We start from the raw sequence: 13,730 nt of genomic DNA, 5'->3' as shown, positions 1-13,730 counted from the left end.
TTTCTTTAAAAAAAATCATATTAAAAATAAATATTATTTTTATTGCTGTACAAATAAATTTATTTACAGTCAGAATTTATTTACATAACTATTTTTCTATTACATTTTTATCTTTAGATATTTCTTTTTTATTAGATATTTTATTATTTTCAATATATAATTGTTGATTTGAAAATGATTTTATTTTAAATGTTATTGGTATTTTTTCTAAAATGGGATTTATTTTTTGTAGACATCTTATCCATGATAATAGGGAATCTTTGGAAGATGTACCTGTAGCACAAATTGCATAATATACCCCATCTTCTTGTTCATGTATAGTAACAGGTATTTTAAAGTGATATTTTTCCCAAAATGGAATTTGCAAATGAGATACATCTAAAAATAATATATATATATATATTTTTCATTACTTAATATATAACTATATTATTGTTAATATTATATATTATAATATATTATAATATTACTATTAGATAATATTATATGTTATTATAGCATAATATAATAATGTACTATTTAACATAAAACTGTAAAATTTTTTTTCTTTTACCATCATAGTCTTCATAAATGACTTCTCTTTCTATTGGATCTCCTTTTAATACAAAATAATCAATACAATATTTATCGACCCATATCATAAAAGGACCTTCCACAGTCAATGATTTATTAGTTGGTTGTACTGCAAGAAGTTCTTGTTGTGATCTACTCATAGAAGATACAATCCATGTATCATCAATTGCATCAGGTACATCTTTTGTTTTATATATAATAGTATTAGCTTGTACATCTACACAAGACATTTTTGCTATTGCAAATTCAGCAAGTTCTTTTGGATCTATTGGTAACGGTTTGGGTATTGGCCAAGGATTTAATTGAGAGAACTTTGGAAGCCAATAAAATATGCTCCAACACTTTTTTATAACTAAACCCTTATTACCAAAAGTATTTATAATCATTTGTTGCATCTCATAATCAGGTATCACAAAATTTTTTTCCATCTTGTTAAGTAAATGTAGAGCTATATCTTGATGTTTTGGATAATGGTAAAACATATTTTGATATTTATTTTCTGGTATATATTTTCCTTTTGGAAATATATTAAACAATGCCTTATATGTTTCTAAATCTTTATTTACACCAAATTCATCCATATATTTTAAAGCAGTTAAAATAAATTGCAATTGTCCTTTTCTAGTACAATCTTCTTTTTCATATATACGTATAATTTCCAAGAAAGTTTCTTTCTCTTTTCTTTTCACATTAAAACGATAAGGTATAATTTCACTGTCAGATTCATTTTTATTATATAAAATATGTTTCATATGAAGATTATTAACAATAGCTGATCGTATATTTTTATGTTTTTTAATTATTAAAAATTTATTTGATGAAGTAATATTTCTTATTAATGTATTCATATTATTAATTTGTTTAAATTTTGTAATATTTACTAAAATTAATTTATAAATATATAAAAATATATAATAATTATCACTGTTTTTCTTGTATAACCTTTTTAGTACAATTAATAAATTCGATAATATATATACGTATAAGTAACATTGTAAATAAATTAATATTTATATAAATTTCAATATCAATTTATTAATTAATATCCAATATCAATAAAATTTGATTGTAAGAATATTTTTTAACATAAAAAAACTTAACATTTAAGACTATGTATTTGTATTTCATGTTCTGAAATACCGATTGCGTAAAAAATCAGAATAGTATTTTCTACGATTTAAAATGATAAGTGAATAATTATATTCAATTTAATCAAAAATTGATAAAATTTATAGATTTTAAAAATAATTTCGTTAATAAATTCTCTTATAAATATTGTTATATATTATATATATATTGGATATTTATAAGTATTAATAGAACCATGTCTTGAGCGCATAAATTTTGCAGAATACAAATGAACAGTATGAATGATGAAAAAATAAAAGTAGGATAAAATAGCACTTCTTTATACAATCAATCATCAAAAAGGAAGTTTTTTAATATTAAATAGTCAAACTAATAATTTTTTAATTTAGTGTATTTAAGCAACTTCTAACAACTTTTTAGATATAATGTATATAATTAAATAATAAATTTAAGACAAAAAAATTCTTTTATTGATAAATCTTTATTAATTAGTTACCATGTATCTTATATTTAAACTATGTTTTAAAATATAGAAAAAAAATATATTCTCTTCCATACAAGTAACACGCTTTATTTATTATCACTTTTATGTCGCTCTCCCAACAATCATGATAAAATATTGAAATTATTTTCTGAGTGTTTATAAATGAAATACATAAAGAAAAAAATAGAAAACAATAGAAGAAAAAATAAGAATTAATAATTAATATCATTTCTCGAAGATTAAAGATATTTCTTTAAAAACACGTAGAATAAAATTGAAGATCAATTTTGAATATTTTTAGTAGGATGATTCTTTAACATTCAAAAGATGGCATTGATCAAGTTTTACCCTATTTCTATCTTTTTCCTATTATTTTCTGTCCTTTTCTTATATATTTCAGTTATGATAGAGATGGCGCTGATTTCCAGATTTTTAATAAATTTCTGTCCTTTTTCTACCATTTATTTTTCTTGTCTATACTTGTTCTGCATATAATTACAAACGAGGTACGGAATTAATTGAATTAATTGACTCTTTAATTGCTTTTTTTTAAAAATTAGAATGTGTCTTAACCTTTAATATAAAAAATATAAATATTATATTCTCAATTTTACAAAATAGATTCTTTAGATCTATTTCATAAATTATATCTTATAATATTTATGCAAATATTTTAGCAGGATTTATATATATTTTTATATGTTTATTTCAGCAATAAGAGAAATCTTGAAATACTATAAAAAAATGACACTCTAAAATAAAGACACTAAAATGATAAAAAATTTTAGTGTCTTTGAAATAAAAAAAAATATGCATTGAATGTAGGTCTATTCTCAATCTTATATATTTTGAATAAATGCAGATGAATAAACAATATCTATTACAATAAACTTAAATAATATTATAATAAATTAATATTTTATTATAATACTATTAGTATTAAAACATTTTTGTAGAAAATTAATGAATGTTTTTTTCAGAATCGTTGTTATAAATATATATATATATATTATAATATAATATAAATATTGTATTTAATTTAATAGAGAACGAATATTATAAATTTAAATTATCATATCACATGTCATATATTATTTATTATTAAGAAACGAAAAATATTATTAAGAAAATTATCATATAAATATTAAAACATCGTTAATGAATAATAAAATTATTTTTCTAATTTTATTTAACAAATATAATGTGTAAGTAATTTATTTTTACAATAAATTAATTTATGAATAGTAGAATAGTAATTTTAATAATGTTACTAAATTTTACATTATAGATCACTATTAAAGATAATAAAATTCGATTTGTGCATATAATATTTAATTTAATTATTTGTATATTTAATAAATAATAAAAAATAAAAATTTAACATAATATAAAATTGAATTATGAAAGAAAGAAATATTTATTTTTTATAATAAATATTATATTATTCTCAATAATTATCAATAAATATTATATTATTTATATTCATTGCACATGATTAAATATTATTAAAAAATGAATCCTATGCTAAAAATATTTTTAACCCATTGTTGGGCAAATATATATTTAATAATTGGAATTAGCATAGGCTTAAGTCTTAGTATAATGTTGATACCAGCTAATATAGATAATTATGATGGAAATACAGAGTATTTAATACATTATTTAAATTATCAAGAAGATTTAGATGAATATGAACCAAAAATAAATATTAATAATAAACCTCAACAAGCACAAAAAGTATCTAAAACATTAGTACGTCCAAGATATTATTCCACTGAACTTGGAATTAGAGAGAAATTATTTATAGGAGTCATAACAAGTCAACAATATTTATATAGTAGAGACACAGCAATTAATAAAACAGTTGCTCATATTGTGGATAAAATACGATACTTTATTTCTATACCTGAAGGTACAAAACCTAATGTTACTCTTCCTGGTATAGTAGGATTTACAGATACTAGAACAATTTTAAAGCCATTTCATACAATGAAATATATAATTGATAATTATTTGGAGAATTATGATTACTATTTTTTAATCAAAGATATAAGCTACATCAATGTTAAAAAATTAGTAGAATTTGTTAATAAGATTAGTGTAAGTCAAAATGTTCATGTGGGTGTTCTTGGAGATATTTCAACTTATTGTTCTTTGGGTAAATTAATTTATACATTACCTTACAACATTGCTTTATTTAATATTTCATTAATAATAAATTGTTACAATTTTCAGATTCAGGAATTCTTTTGAGTAATTCAGTAATACAAGAATTAAAAAATAATTTAGATTGGTGTGTGAAAAATGCTTATTCTGATTCAGATGACATTAATTTTGGACGATGTATTGTTCATTCTATCTCAATACCTTGTTCTAATCATATACAAGGACAAAAATTTTTGTATACCAAGTTGAAACCAACATTCTTATTTGAACAAAATTTGAAAGAATTAGTTAGAAATGAAGAATTTCTAAATTCACTTGTAATATATCCAATATATGATCATCTATTTGTTTATAAATTGAATACATATTTTGCAACAGTAAGTTTTTTATATATATTAAAAATTAATTATTTTATATATATAAATAAATATTATTATATTGACTATTGTATGTATAATTATTATATATATATATATATATATATATATATATATTTATAATTATATAATTGTACATAATATATTATAATATAATTTGAGGTTTAAGGGAATAAATTATATTTTTTATTCATTAATGGTTTTAGATAAAAACTATTGAGATCCAAAAAAAAATTTTAAATATTCGAAAAACAATTTTAAATATGCAAAATTTAGGTCCTCTACAACAACGTAACGTTTCTTGGCCCATTGGTAATCAACCAGGAAATAATGCCATTGGACGTTTCGATATTTTACGATGGACATATTTTAATCAAACTCATCTATTTTTGAATACTGATTTTTCAACCATACAAGAATTAAAAACCGATGTTAAATTTGATATAGATCGAATAATTAATATTACAGTCGTTAATATTATTTTTAATAATCAAATTACATTAAAATTCAATAAATTGTTGAATGGGTATCAAAGATTTGATGCATCTCGAGGAATGGATTATATATTAGATTTAGAATTTATCAATATTAGTACCAAGAAAACATTAAGAAAGAGAATTGAAGTGTGTAAACCACTTGGTAAAGTTGAAATTTTGCCCGTTCCATATGTAACAGAAAATACTAGAATAAATATAATATTAATCATAAATTCATCAAAGAAACAGGATGCATTGAATTTTTTGGAGCAATATGCTTTAGATTGTATGGAAAAAAAGTATAAAACTTTTCTTATGATGGTTGGTATTTTTTGCTAGATATTATTTTAGAAAATCTTTTATATATATATATATATTTTTTAATATTGTTGAGTTATTATTTAGGTTCTCTTATATAATTTTGACTCCGCATCAAAAGGTCGAGAAGATATATATTATGAGATTAAACAATATGCACTATTTTTAGCTGAAAAATATAAAAAACAGCAATCAAAAATTACTTGGCTTTCTATACGTTTACCAAATATTGTAACATCTGTTAAAACAAATCAATTGCTGAATATTGCTGTTACAGATTTATGTATAAGAAAGTTTACATCTGAAAGTTTGATACTTTTTGTTGAAACAGGAATACAACTTCGATTGGATTATTTAAATAGAGTATGTGCATTATTAAAAAAATTATTATTATTTAAAAAAACTTCAAAATTAATCAATCATTTAATATTTAGGTTCGTATGAATACTATTAATCAATATCAAATATTTAGTCCAATACCTTTCATTGAATACCATCCTGATATAATTCATATAAATGATGTAAAAAAACTTAGTACAGATATTAATCGAAATTATGGAAAATATGACGAATATAATTTTAATAATATCGCATTTTACGTCAGAGACTACAATATTAGTATGTATATTTTTATGATTTCTTTTTTATTTCATAGGTTTTCTTTTCCATCTTAGAATAATTATAAATAATAAGTTTATTTTTTTTTTTGCAGTGAGAAAAACTATTGAGGCTAGCATTCCAATAATACATTCTGATCGAGATATTTTGTCGATATTAAAACTCTCACAAAATATTCCTGTTAGTTCTTTGTTCGAAATGTTTGTTTCTTTCAGTAATGTGCACACTTTACGCGCAATTGAACCAGCTCTTAAAGTAAGGTATACAAACATTACCTGTGCCGATAATACTAATAATATCAACATGTTTTGTACACAATTAAAAAGTCGTTATTTAGGTCGACGTAGTCAACTTGCTAGATTGATTCTAGATTATCAAACTTATAAACATAGTTTACTAGCATAAATTGTGTATGCAAATGCTATGAAAAGTATTATCAAATATATTATTTTGATATAAAAATGATTTTATAGCTTATATAGAAAAATTCAAGTAATTTTGAAAAAGTTAATTGTTATATTTGACATAAAAATTTATATTAAAATTTTTATATATATTATATATAATATTATATATAATAAAGATTAATAAAAATATATATATATTATGTGTGTGTGTGAATATAATAAGAGATTTGTATTATAATGAATATTTTATTAAATTTATATATTTTATTTAAATAAATATTTTGTAAATAATACAATCGTTTAATTTTTTTGTTTTTCATAACATATCATAACATAATGTATAATTTTATACTTATAAGAAGATTGTAAAGAAATATATACTACATACAATATTTAGATTTAAAAAATAATCAAATTGAAAATTATAATTTCTATGTAACATTTGCCAGTTTCCTACAAAATATATTAAAATATTTTGGCAAGATTTTTATAACATAAGAAAATAAGGAGATATCATATAATTATATTATAAATATTAGTCAGTAATAATTGTACAATCCCTTAATACCTTATAAATAATACAGTATATTACTATTCATTACATATTTCATATATTTTTTGCATAAAAAGCAAAACATTTGTGTATTATAACTTACTTCAACACAGAATATCTGGAAGATGCTATCAAGTTTACTATACATGTTTCCCTATGTATAATGTGAAGTAAAATTGAATTGTTCTATTTCTGTCTAAATCTTTCAATATAACAGAAAATAAAATATTGAAAAAATAAATTTTTTGGAGAAAAAAGATCTTTAAAAGATCTTTTTTTAATCCTGAAAATCACTATTCAATAGAAATATGTTTTAATATATAAAAAATTATATATAATTAAATATATGTTACCATTAGGTACTATCAGATTCTGATTCTGATAATTGTAAATCATCATTCAGAAGATTATCTGGCATTAAGCATGTGGGGGATGAAGCAGTACTATTTAAATGTCCTAAAAAGAAACATAAAAAAAAATTATTTATATTTACAATAAAGATTAATAAAAATAATTGAAAATATACCATTAGTTCCTGTTAAAACTGGAATATTTTCAGTGTCTGAATCACTATCTGAACTCTCTGTAGAACTACTTGAAGTAGAATCACTAAGAGCACCTTCATCACTAGATAAATCCATAGTTATAGGAGGCTTCATAATAGTATTATTTGTACATGATGACCTCGAAGGTATACAATTTGTAACAGTTGAAAATGATCCAGTTGATGTTAAAGGACAGTCATCATTATCAGAACCAATCATTGGCAAACTGGCCAATGCTGAATGTGCCGCTGATGGTTGCACTGGTGAACTAAAATTCTGTGTGTTTTTAATAAGTTTAAAAAAAATCTTAATATATTATTATAACATTACTATATAACCAAGATTTCAAATTAGTTTATATATTTTTAAAAAACATTTTAATTTTGATTTAAATTAAAAGTATTAAAAAAAATTAAAAATATTTCAATTATAAAAAAAAAAAATAAAATCAAAATTTTCTAATACTTCTTTGCATTTAAAATATATTTAGTACCTATTAGTTGAAGTAGAAGGTGGACTTTTGCCATGGTATGGAGAAACTCTATGAGGGCTATATTGTTTTGGATGTAATTGAATACTAGGTTCTCTCTTTTTACCACTAATAACTTTTGACCTTGTTGTGGTTCTTCCATGTGTAGGACTTTTTTTAGTTTCTACTGGAGTTATGGGTCTATTGCTACTATTACTGTTATTACCTCCAGAAATTCCTAAATGTGATTGAGACTTTGGTTCTGTTCTAAAATACAATATAATACGTACATGTTGTAATTCAATATATTTTATAAAATATATTTTATAATTACATACCTGGTTTTTTTTACTTGGATATTTGCTGTTAATTTCTCCAATGTAATTTCTCCAGTAACCCTATCAATTATCAAAACGCATTCCTTATGGTAAGGCCTTTGAGAACCTTTAAATATAGTATGAGGAATTCCGGCACCATCTAAATGTGGAACAGTAACTGTCATCATATTGTTTGTTCCAACATCAACCCTTGCTACTTTGGAAACATCAACACTTGCTGGTTTAAAATCATCTATAATCAATATTACATTTATTAATTACTTATTAATCAATTATATGTATACAATATTAACAATCACTATATTTCTTGTATTTTTTCGAATATATAATAATATAAAATAAAATAATTGAAAATATATCTATAAATTTGGATTATAAATTTATAAAGAAATTTATATACTAACATTTTAAAGTATGAAATGCTGTTGACCTATTATTTGTAAAGCTTGGTCCTAATTTGAGTTCCCGTATTTCAGAACCCAAACCAAGCCGCTCAGCCATATCACGTCCGATTCCTTGAAAATTTGTTTCCGCGAGTGAAGTAACTGATTTCATTGAATATTATTTTATTATTCTTTCTTTTAAGAATTTTAATAAATCAGATGTTAAAGGCAATATTATATATAGAATTCACGAGCAATTGAGATTTATTACCGAACGTTTTATTCGTTATTTTGGCAAAATATGGATATAATCAGTCAGCCTTACCAGACAAGAAGATTCTGTATTTGCAAGATCTGACGTCACACTCATTTAAGAATAATAAAGGGGGAGAAAGCTGGAGGAAGTAACACAAGGCGATTGCCACGCCATCTACCCGGATGTGTAATTAAGATACGTTTTCACACGATATTACCGCCATTTGTCATAATATTGTCATATTATCATAACATTGAATTTAGTATTATAATATACAAATTCGAACAAAATAAAATTGTTTAAAATACTTTATTAAGAAATTTAATTTTCTATTCACATAAAAAGTTTACGTACTTTGTATTAATACTAGTAATTTTTCAACATTCTAGAAATTTCTACTTACTAGAAATTTTCATTTTATGATTTTAGGGAATTTATCATATAAGATTTATAAATTCAAAATAATTATATATAAATTTTATTTTCATAAATATATAATGCTGCATTCATACTGCTCTTTGCAAATTATTTTCGTTAACAATAAATATTTTTGTGAACAGCAAACATTCAGCATGAATTGATTAATGAACATAAAAATGTTTATTCGGAAAACGGTAAATCTGCTCACAAATTCAAACCATATATATGTTTGTATAATGTAACTAAAGTTCAATTATGTTAAGTAATTTCTCATAATTTTCATACGATGGATTAGTAAAGTTTTTAAGTCTTTATTTAACTTTTATTTTTTAATAAATATTAATTGTTCATTGTTTTATTATATTTGCTTTTCGTGTAAAAAATTTTTTTTTTATCAATATTGACTTCTTTTATTATAATTTTTTTTTATTATTAAATATACGGCTATAAATAAATATTTTCTAGATATTTTTACAAAAAGATATATATAAAAATCAAATTATCCAAAAACTGCGAGCAAACAAACCTGTAATTGTTTGATCTGCTCTCCAGTTATTTATTAGCATCATTATGAACCTAGCATAAAAGGTATATTATATTTTTATCATTTACATCTCATTCAATGTCAAAACCATAAAAATTTCTACAAAACAGAGAGAATATTGAGTTAGATCAGTACTTGGAATATCATAATAATAACAAAATTCATCAATAAAAAAACGTTCAAATATATACGACATAACTAAACTAATAACATTGTAATTATTGTTTCTCAAACCAATCAACATAATCATTAACAATTGCAAAGTAGTAGTAATATTTATTAATAATTGATGTCTTCTTATTTGGTTTTCTTTTCGCTTTGGTTGTAAATGAAAAAGTACTGGTAAGATGCCCAATGAAAGTATTATAAGTCGGATTTTTTCACTAATCCCATATCCTTGCAGGATACTACCAGTAAACAATGCCAATAATATAACATCCACTATCTTGGAGTACCAATCATAAAAGATTCTTAAATATTTTATTATATTAGTTGCTGATATAAAAAGTGGAGCTCCTGGAAGTAACATTGCTAAAATAATATAAACATAATATATTTTATATTATAAATATATTATTATTATTGTTGCTATATTTTATAATATGAATTAATTGCTTTTATACATAGAATTTGAAAATATCTCTATAAATCTCTGTTCATAAAAATATAAAATGTCAAATTTGTTTATATTTATTATAAATTTAATTTATTATTGTTATTGTTTATCTACATTTATCTTTATGAGATTTCATTATAATACTAAAGTATAAATAATAAAAATATAAAATATTATTTGTAATATTATAATAAGTAATATTAAGAATTTATAAGATTTTAGAATTTATATTATATATATATATATTTAAAACATAAATAAAATTAGTATTATTATATTAATTCTAATAATATTTAATTAGATAAATATATCAGTAAAAAATTTATTTAAAAAAATATAAATAATTATTAAATAAGGGATATTTTTATATAATTATTTCTTATATATTTCATAGATAACAATTTATTAGGATTATTTTATTTATTCAGGATTTTAAGATTATTTTATTTTTTAAGTTTTATATTTAAAAATTAAATATACTTCCTTTAGTTTCATATTAATTAATCTTTAGTTTGACTTTTATTAACTCATTAATAAGATATATTATTAGGAGATTCTATATAAATAATATTGCTTTAAAAATATGCTATGCAAATACTTAATTATCACAAAATATATTCTTACCAAATCTGAATGCTCCCACTATGGCATGTGAAAGTAGAATTTGAAAGGCACGAAAGGACCAAATACTTGTTTTATCATATGTATTATTGAGAATTCTCATACAACAAAGTGTCACAAAAAGCTTCACTAAATGTGCTAATATGCTGCTCGAACAAATCATGGTCATCTTTTGATCATCCACAGATACTGTGTTTTTTGACTTAATTATTCTGAATAATATATTAAATTTGATAAAAATTTCCATGCAACATAAAGAAATGCCTTTACGTTTAATTAACACAGGTCATATTTCTTTTATAATTTATTAATACCTAAGTAAGGTTATATATAATTAGATCTTAAGTAATTAAACATTATTTCTTAATAATTTGTACGTATCTTTCCGAATTTGTTCAATTTCATTATAATATAAATATAGATAGCAGTATGAACATTGTATTCTATTTAATAAACGATAATAAATCTATTATGTAATATCATTTAAATTTTTAAATGATCAATCACTCAGCCTTGTTAAATAAGATTTTATATCAGAGTCTGATATCACATTTGGAAGTAATAGAAAGAGAAAAAGTTAACTAGGGAAGAAGTAGCTAGCCATTCTACTATATATACTAAGCCATTACTAAGCTGTATATCGAAAGCCGTATTAATAAGATACTTTTTCATGCGATATTAAATATCATGATTTTCGTTGTCGTAACATCGTATGTTATGATATCAAATTCAATCATAATGCGATGATGACAAAAATTATTTAGTATTATGATCGTAAAAATCATATTTTATAGCTGCATGAAACATATTTTAATATGCAATAGATAGTATAGCAATCGCATCATGTTACTTCGAGTTAACTTTTTCTCTTTCTATTACTTTTAAATGAGAATGATATCCAACCCTCAAAATATAAAACCTGGCAAAGCTACTTTCATTACATATTTTAACTATCATATAAGTATAAACTTAATAAATTTAAAACTAATTATTTAAGTTAATAAACTTCATAAAAATTTTTTGTATAACATTTTTATTAAATTTTTATTATTACAATGTATTATACAAATTTATACAATAATACAAATTTTATTATAAAAAAATAGATGATTTCTTTTTTAAGAATAAAGAAAATAAAAGTTTATGAATTATAAAAATAATTTTATGAATTATATTTTCCTTTATTATTTATTTTAATAATGTTTAAGAATATAATATATGTTTTATAATATGTTTTATATAATATGAATAAAATAAATATTATAAAAAGTGATGATAAAGGAAATAAAGGAAATATATACTTAATATAAATAACTATAATTATATATATAAAATAAAATATAAGATTAGAATATAAGATTAAATATAAGTTTTGGCGTTTATTCAAAAGATTTTTTAAGTAAATGGGATATATAATAGTAAATTTTGCACAAAAAAGGAGAAGAGATATGATGGAGGTCAACGTCTTTCTTTCATTCAAAATGATGTGCCTGACAATACATCATTGACGTGAAGCGTTGACGCTTTTATTAGAAGTTTTGCAGTAGTACTGCAGTATTTTTACCCTTGACAACTTGTAATCGCAGAAAATGTTCGTGCGCATTCAATATAAAATCATTACACTATGCTAAATTTTATACAAACTTTTATACTAGAAATTTCAATTTTACTGATGGTATTATAAAAAAATTTATCAATGATTTATGAATTGCAATTCATGCTTTTTATTTTTTAAGATTACAAATAAAAATTGATTTATTTTTACATAAAATAAACGAAATTATATATTTCTATAATTTAGTGAATTTTTTATATAAATAAAAATAATATAATCATAATTGATATAATTAATAAAATAAATAAAATAATATAATAATTAATGATTAATGATTAATTAACTTGATTTTAAATAATATTTCGTTTATAGAATTTTAAGTTAAGTCTAGCGAGTGCTGCCATCTATTAAGAATTCACAGATCATAATCGATTATATAAATCTTAATTTATTATAAATGAGAAAGAATGTTTTATATTTACATTAAAATATAAAAATATTTCAATTATTATAAAATTTTAATAATTATTATAATAGTTTTATATATTATTATATAATATATTCGTAGATATTCATAGATTTAATAATTTTATTTAATTTCATAGTTAAAATAAAAACATTATCACCAATAATGATGCTTTATTTAATATTTAAATTAAATTCAATATTAACAGTTTATACATTAACATTTATAATTAAATAATATTAACAAATATATGTCAAAAGAGGTTATAAAAAATAATATTAATATTTTGTTTATTTTTTTTTTATATCTACTTTTTTTAATTGAAACTATAGTAAATTAAAAATATAATAAAAAATTACTTAACGCGTCATTATTTTTAATTCAGAATATAAGAAAAATTAAAAAATTTTTACAATAATTATAATCATTCTAACACAATTTTCTTACGAAATTTTA

The 13,730-nt window shown here is 21.1% G+C and overlaps 4 protein-coding genes and 2 long non-coding RNA genes across 11 annotated transcripts; 3 read left to right on the top strand and 3 right to left on the bottom strand.

Annotated features, from left to right (window-relative positions):
- Window positions 1-36: 36 nt before the first annotated feature.
- ECSIT (evolutionarily conserved signaling intermediate in Toll pathway, mitochondrial) lies at window positions 37-2,487 on the bottom strand. The gene is made up of 2 exons (XM_031915237.2): window positions 554-2,487; window positions 37-378 (listed from the first exon to the last, which is right to left on the bottom strand). Exons 1-2 carry the CDS (start codon window positions 1,419-1,421, stop codon window positions 89-91), a joined length of 1,158 nt encoding a protein of 385 aa, XP_031771097.1. The 5' UTR covers window positions 1,422-2,487; the 3' UTR covers window positions 37-88.
- LOC147658025 (uncharacterized) lies at window positions 2,486-3,474 on the top strand. The gene is made up of 3 exons (XR_015291296.1): window positions 2,486-2,652; window positions 2,859-2,967; window positions 3,127-3,474. It is a non-coding gene; the product is annotated as an uncharacterized LOC147658025 (long non-coding RNA).
- Window positions 3,475-3,588: 114 nt separating this feature from the next.
- On the top strand, window positions 3,589-6,801 carry Chpf (Chondroitin polymerizing factor). The gene is made up of 6 exons (XM_003691776.4): window positions 3,589-4,304; window positions 4,382-4,689; window positions 4,896-5,486; window positions 5,571-5,846; window positions 5,918-6,101; window positions 6,196-6,801. Exons 1-6 carry the CDS (start codon window positions 3,659-3,661, stop codon window positions 6,504-6,506), a joined length of 2,316 nt encoding a protein of 771 aa, XP_003691824.2. The 5' UTR covers window positions 3,589-3,658; the 3' UTR covers window positions 6,507-6,801.
- Window positions 6,735-9,439, bottom strand: Eaf (ELL-associated factor). Of its 2 annotated transcripts, XM_012484088.3 has the most exons (6): window positions 8,818-9,439; window positions 8,414-8,645; window positions 8,100-8,342; window positions 7,588-7,874; window positions 7,415-7,517; window positions 6,735-7,344 (listed from the first exon to the last, which is right to left on the bottom strand). In XM_012484088.3, the coding sequence occupies exons 1-5, from the start codon at window positions 8,966-8,968 to the stop codon at window positions 7,417-7,419; spliced, it is 1,014 nt and encodes a 337-aa protein (XP_012339542.1). In that variant the 5' UTR covers window positions 8,969-9,439; the 3' UTR covers window positions 6,735-7,344; window positions 7,415-7,416. The 2 variants fall into 2 exon arrangements, with proteins under 2 accessions (XP_012339542.1, XP_086761254.1); XM_086905128.1 differs by having other exon boundaries at window positions 6,735-7,517.
- Window positions 9,440-9,460: 21 nt separating this feature from the next.
- Window positions 9,461-10,705, top strand: LOC147658024 (uncharacterized). The gene is made up of 3 exons (XR_015291295.1): window positions 9,461-9,666; window positions 9,938-10,358; window positions 10,420-10,705. It is a non-coding gene; the product is annotated as an uncharacterized LOC147658024 (long non-coding RNA).
- LOC100868793 (uncharacterized) lies at window positions 9,515-12,128 on the bottom strand. 5 transcript variants are annotated; one of them, XR_015291294.1, is made up of 3 exons: window positions 11,257-12,114; window positions 9,999-10,532; window positions 9,515-9,916 (listed from the first exon to the last, which is right to left on the bottom strand). XR_015291294.1 is itself a non-coding variant. In XM_003691782.4 (3 exons), the coding sequence occupies exons 2-3, from the start codon at window positions 11,420-11,422 to the stop codon at window positions 10,081-10,083; spliced, it is 618 nt and encodes a 205-aa protein (XP_003691830.2). In that variant the 5' UTR covers window positions 11,423-11,465; window positions 11,568-11,880; the 3' UTR covers window positions 9,515-10,080. The 5 variants fall into 5 exon arrangements, 3 of the variants coding, with proteins under 3 accessions (XP_003691830.2, XP_086761257.1, XP_086761255.1); XM_003691782.4 differs by having other exon boundaries at window positions 9,515-10,532; window positions 11,257-11,465; window positions 11,568-11,880; XM_086905131.1 differs by having other exon boundaries at window positions 9,515-10,547; window positions 11,257-11,465; window positions 11,568-11,705.
- Between the last annotated feature and the right edge of the window lie 1,602 nt (window positions 12,129-13,730).

Source organism: Apis florea, unplaced genomic scaffold (assembly GCF_048593485.1).
Source record: "Apis florea isolate Af1SG1 unplaced genomic scaffold, ASM4859348v1 contig_2411_pilon, whole genome shotgun sequence".
Taxonomy (NCBI): domain Eukaryota; kingdom Metazoa; phylum Arthropoda; class Insecta; order Hymenoptera; family Apidae; genus Apis; species Apis florea.
The sequence above is the reverse complement of the archived record's forward strand: the minus strand, read 5'-3'. Positions and strand labels throughout refer to the sequence as shown.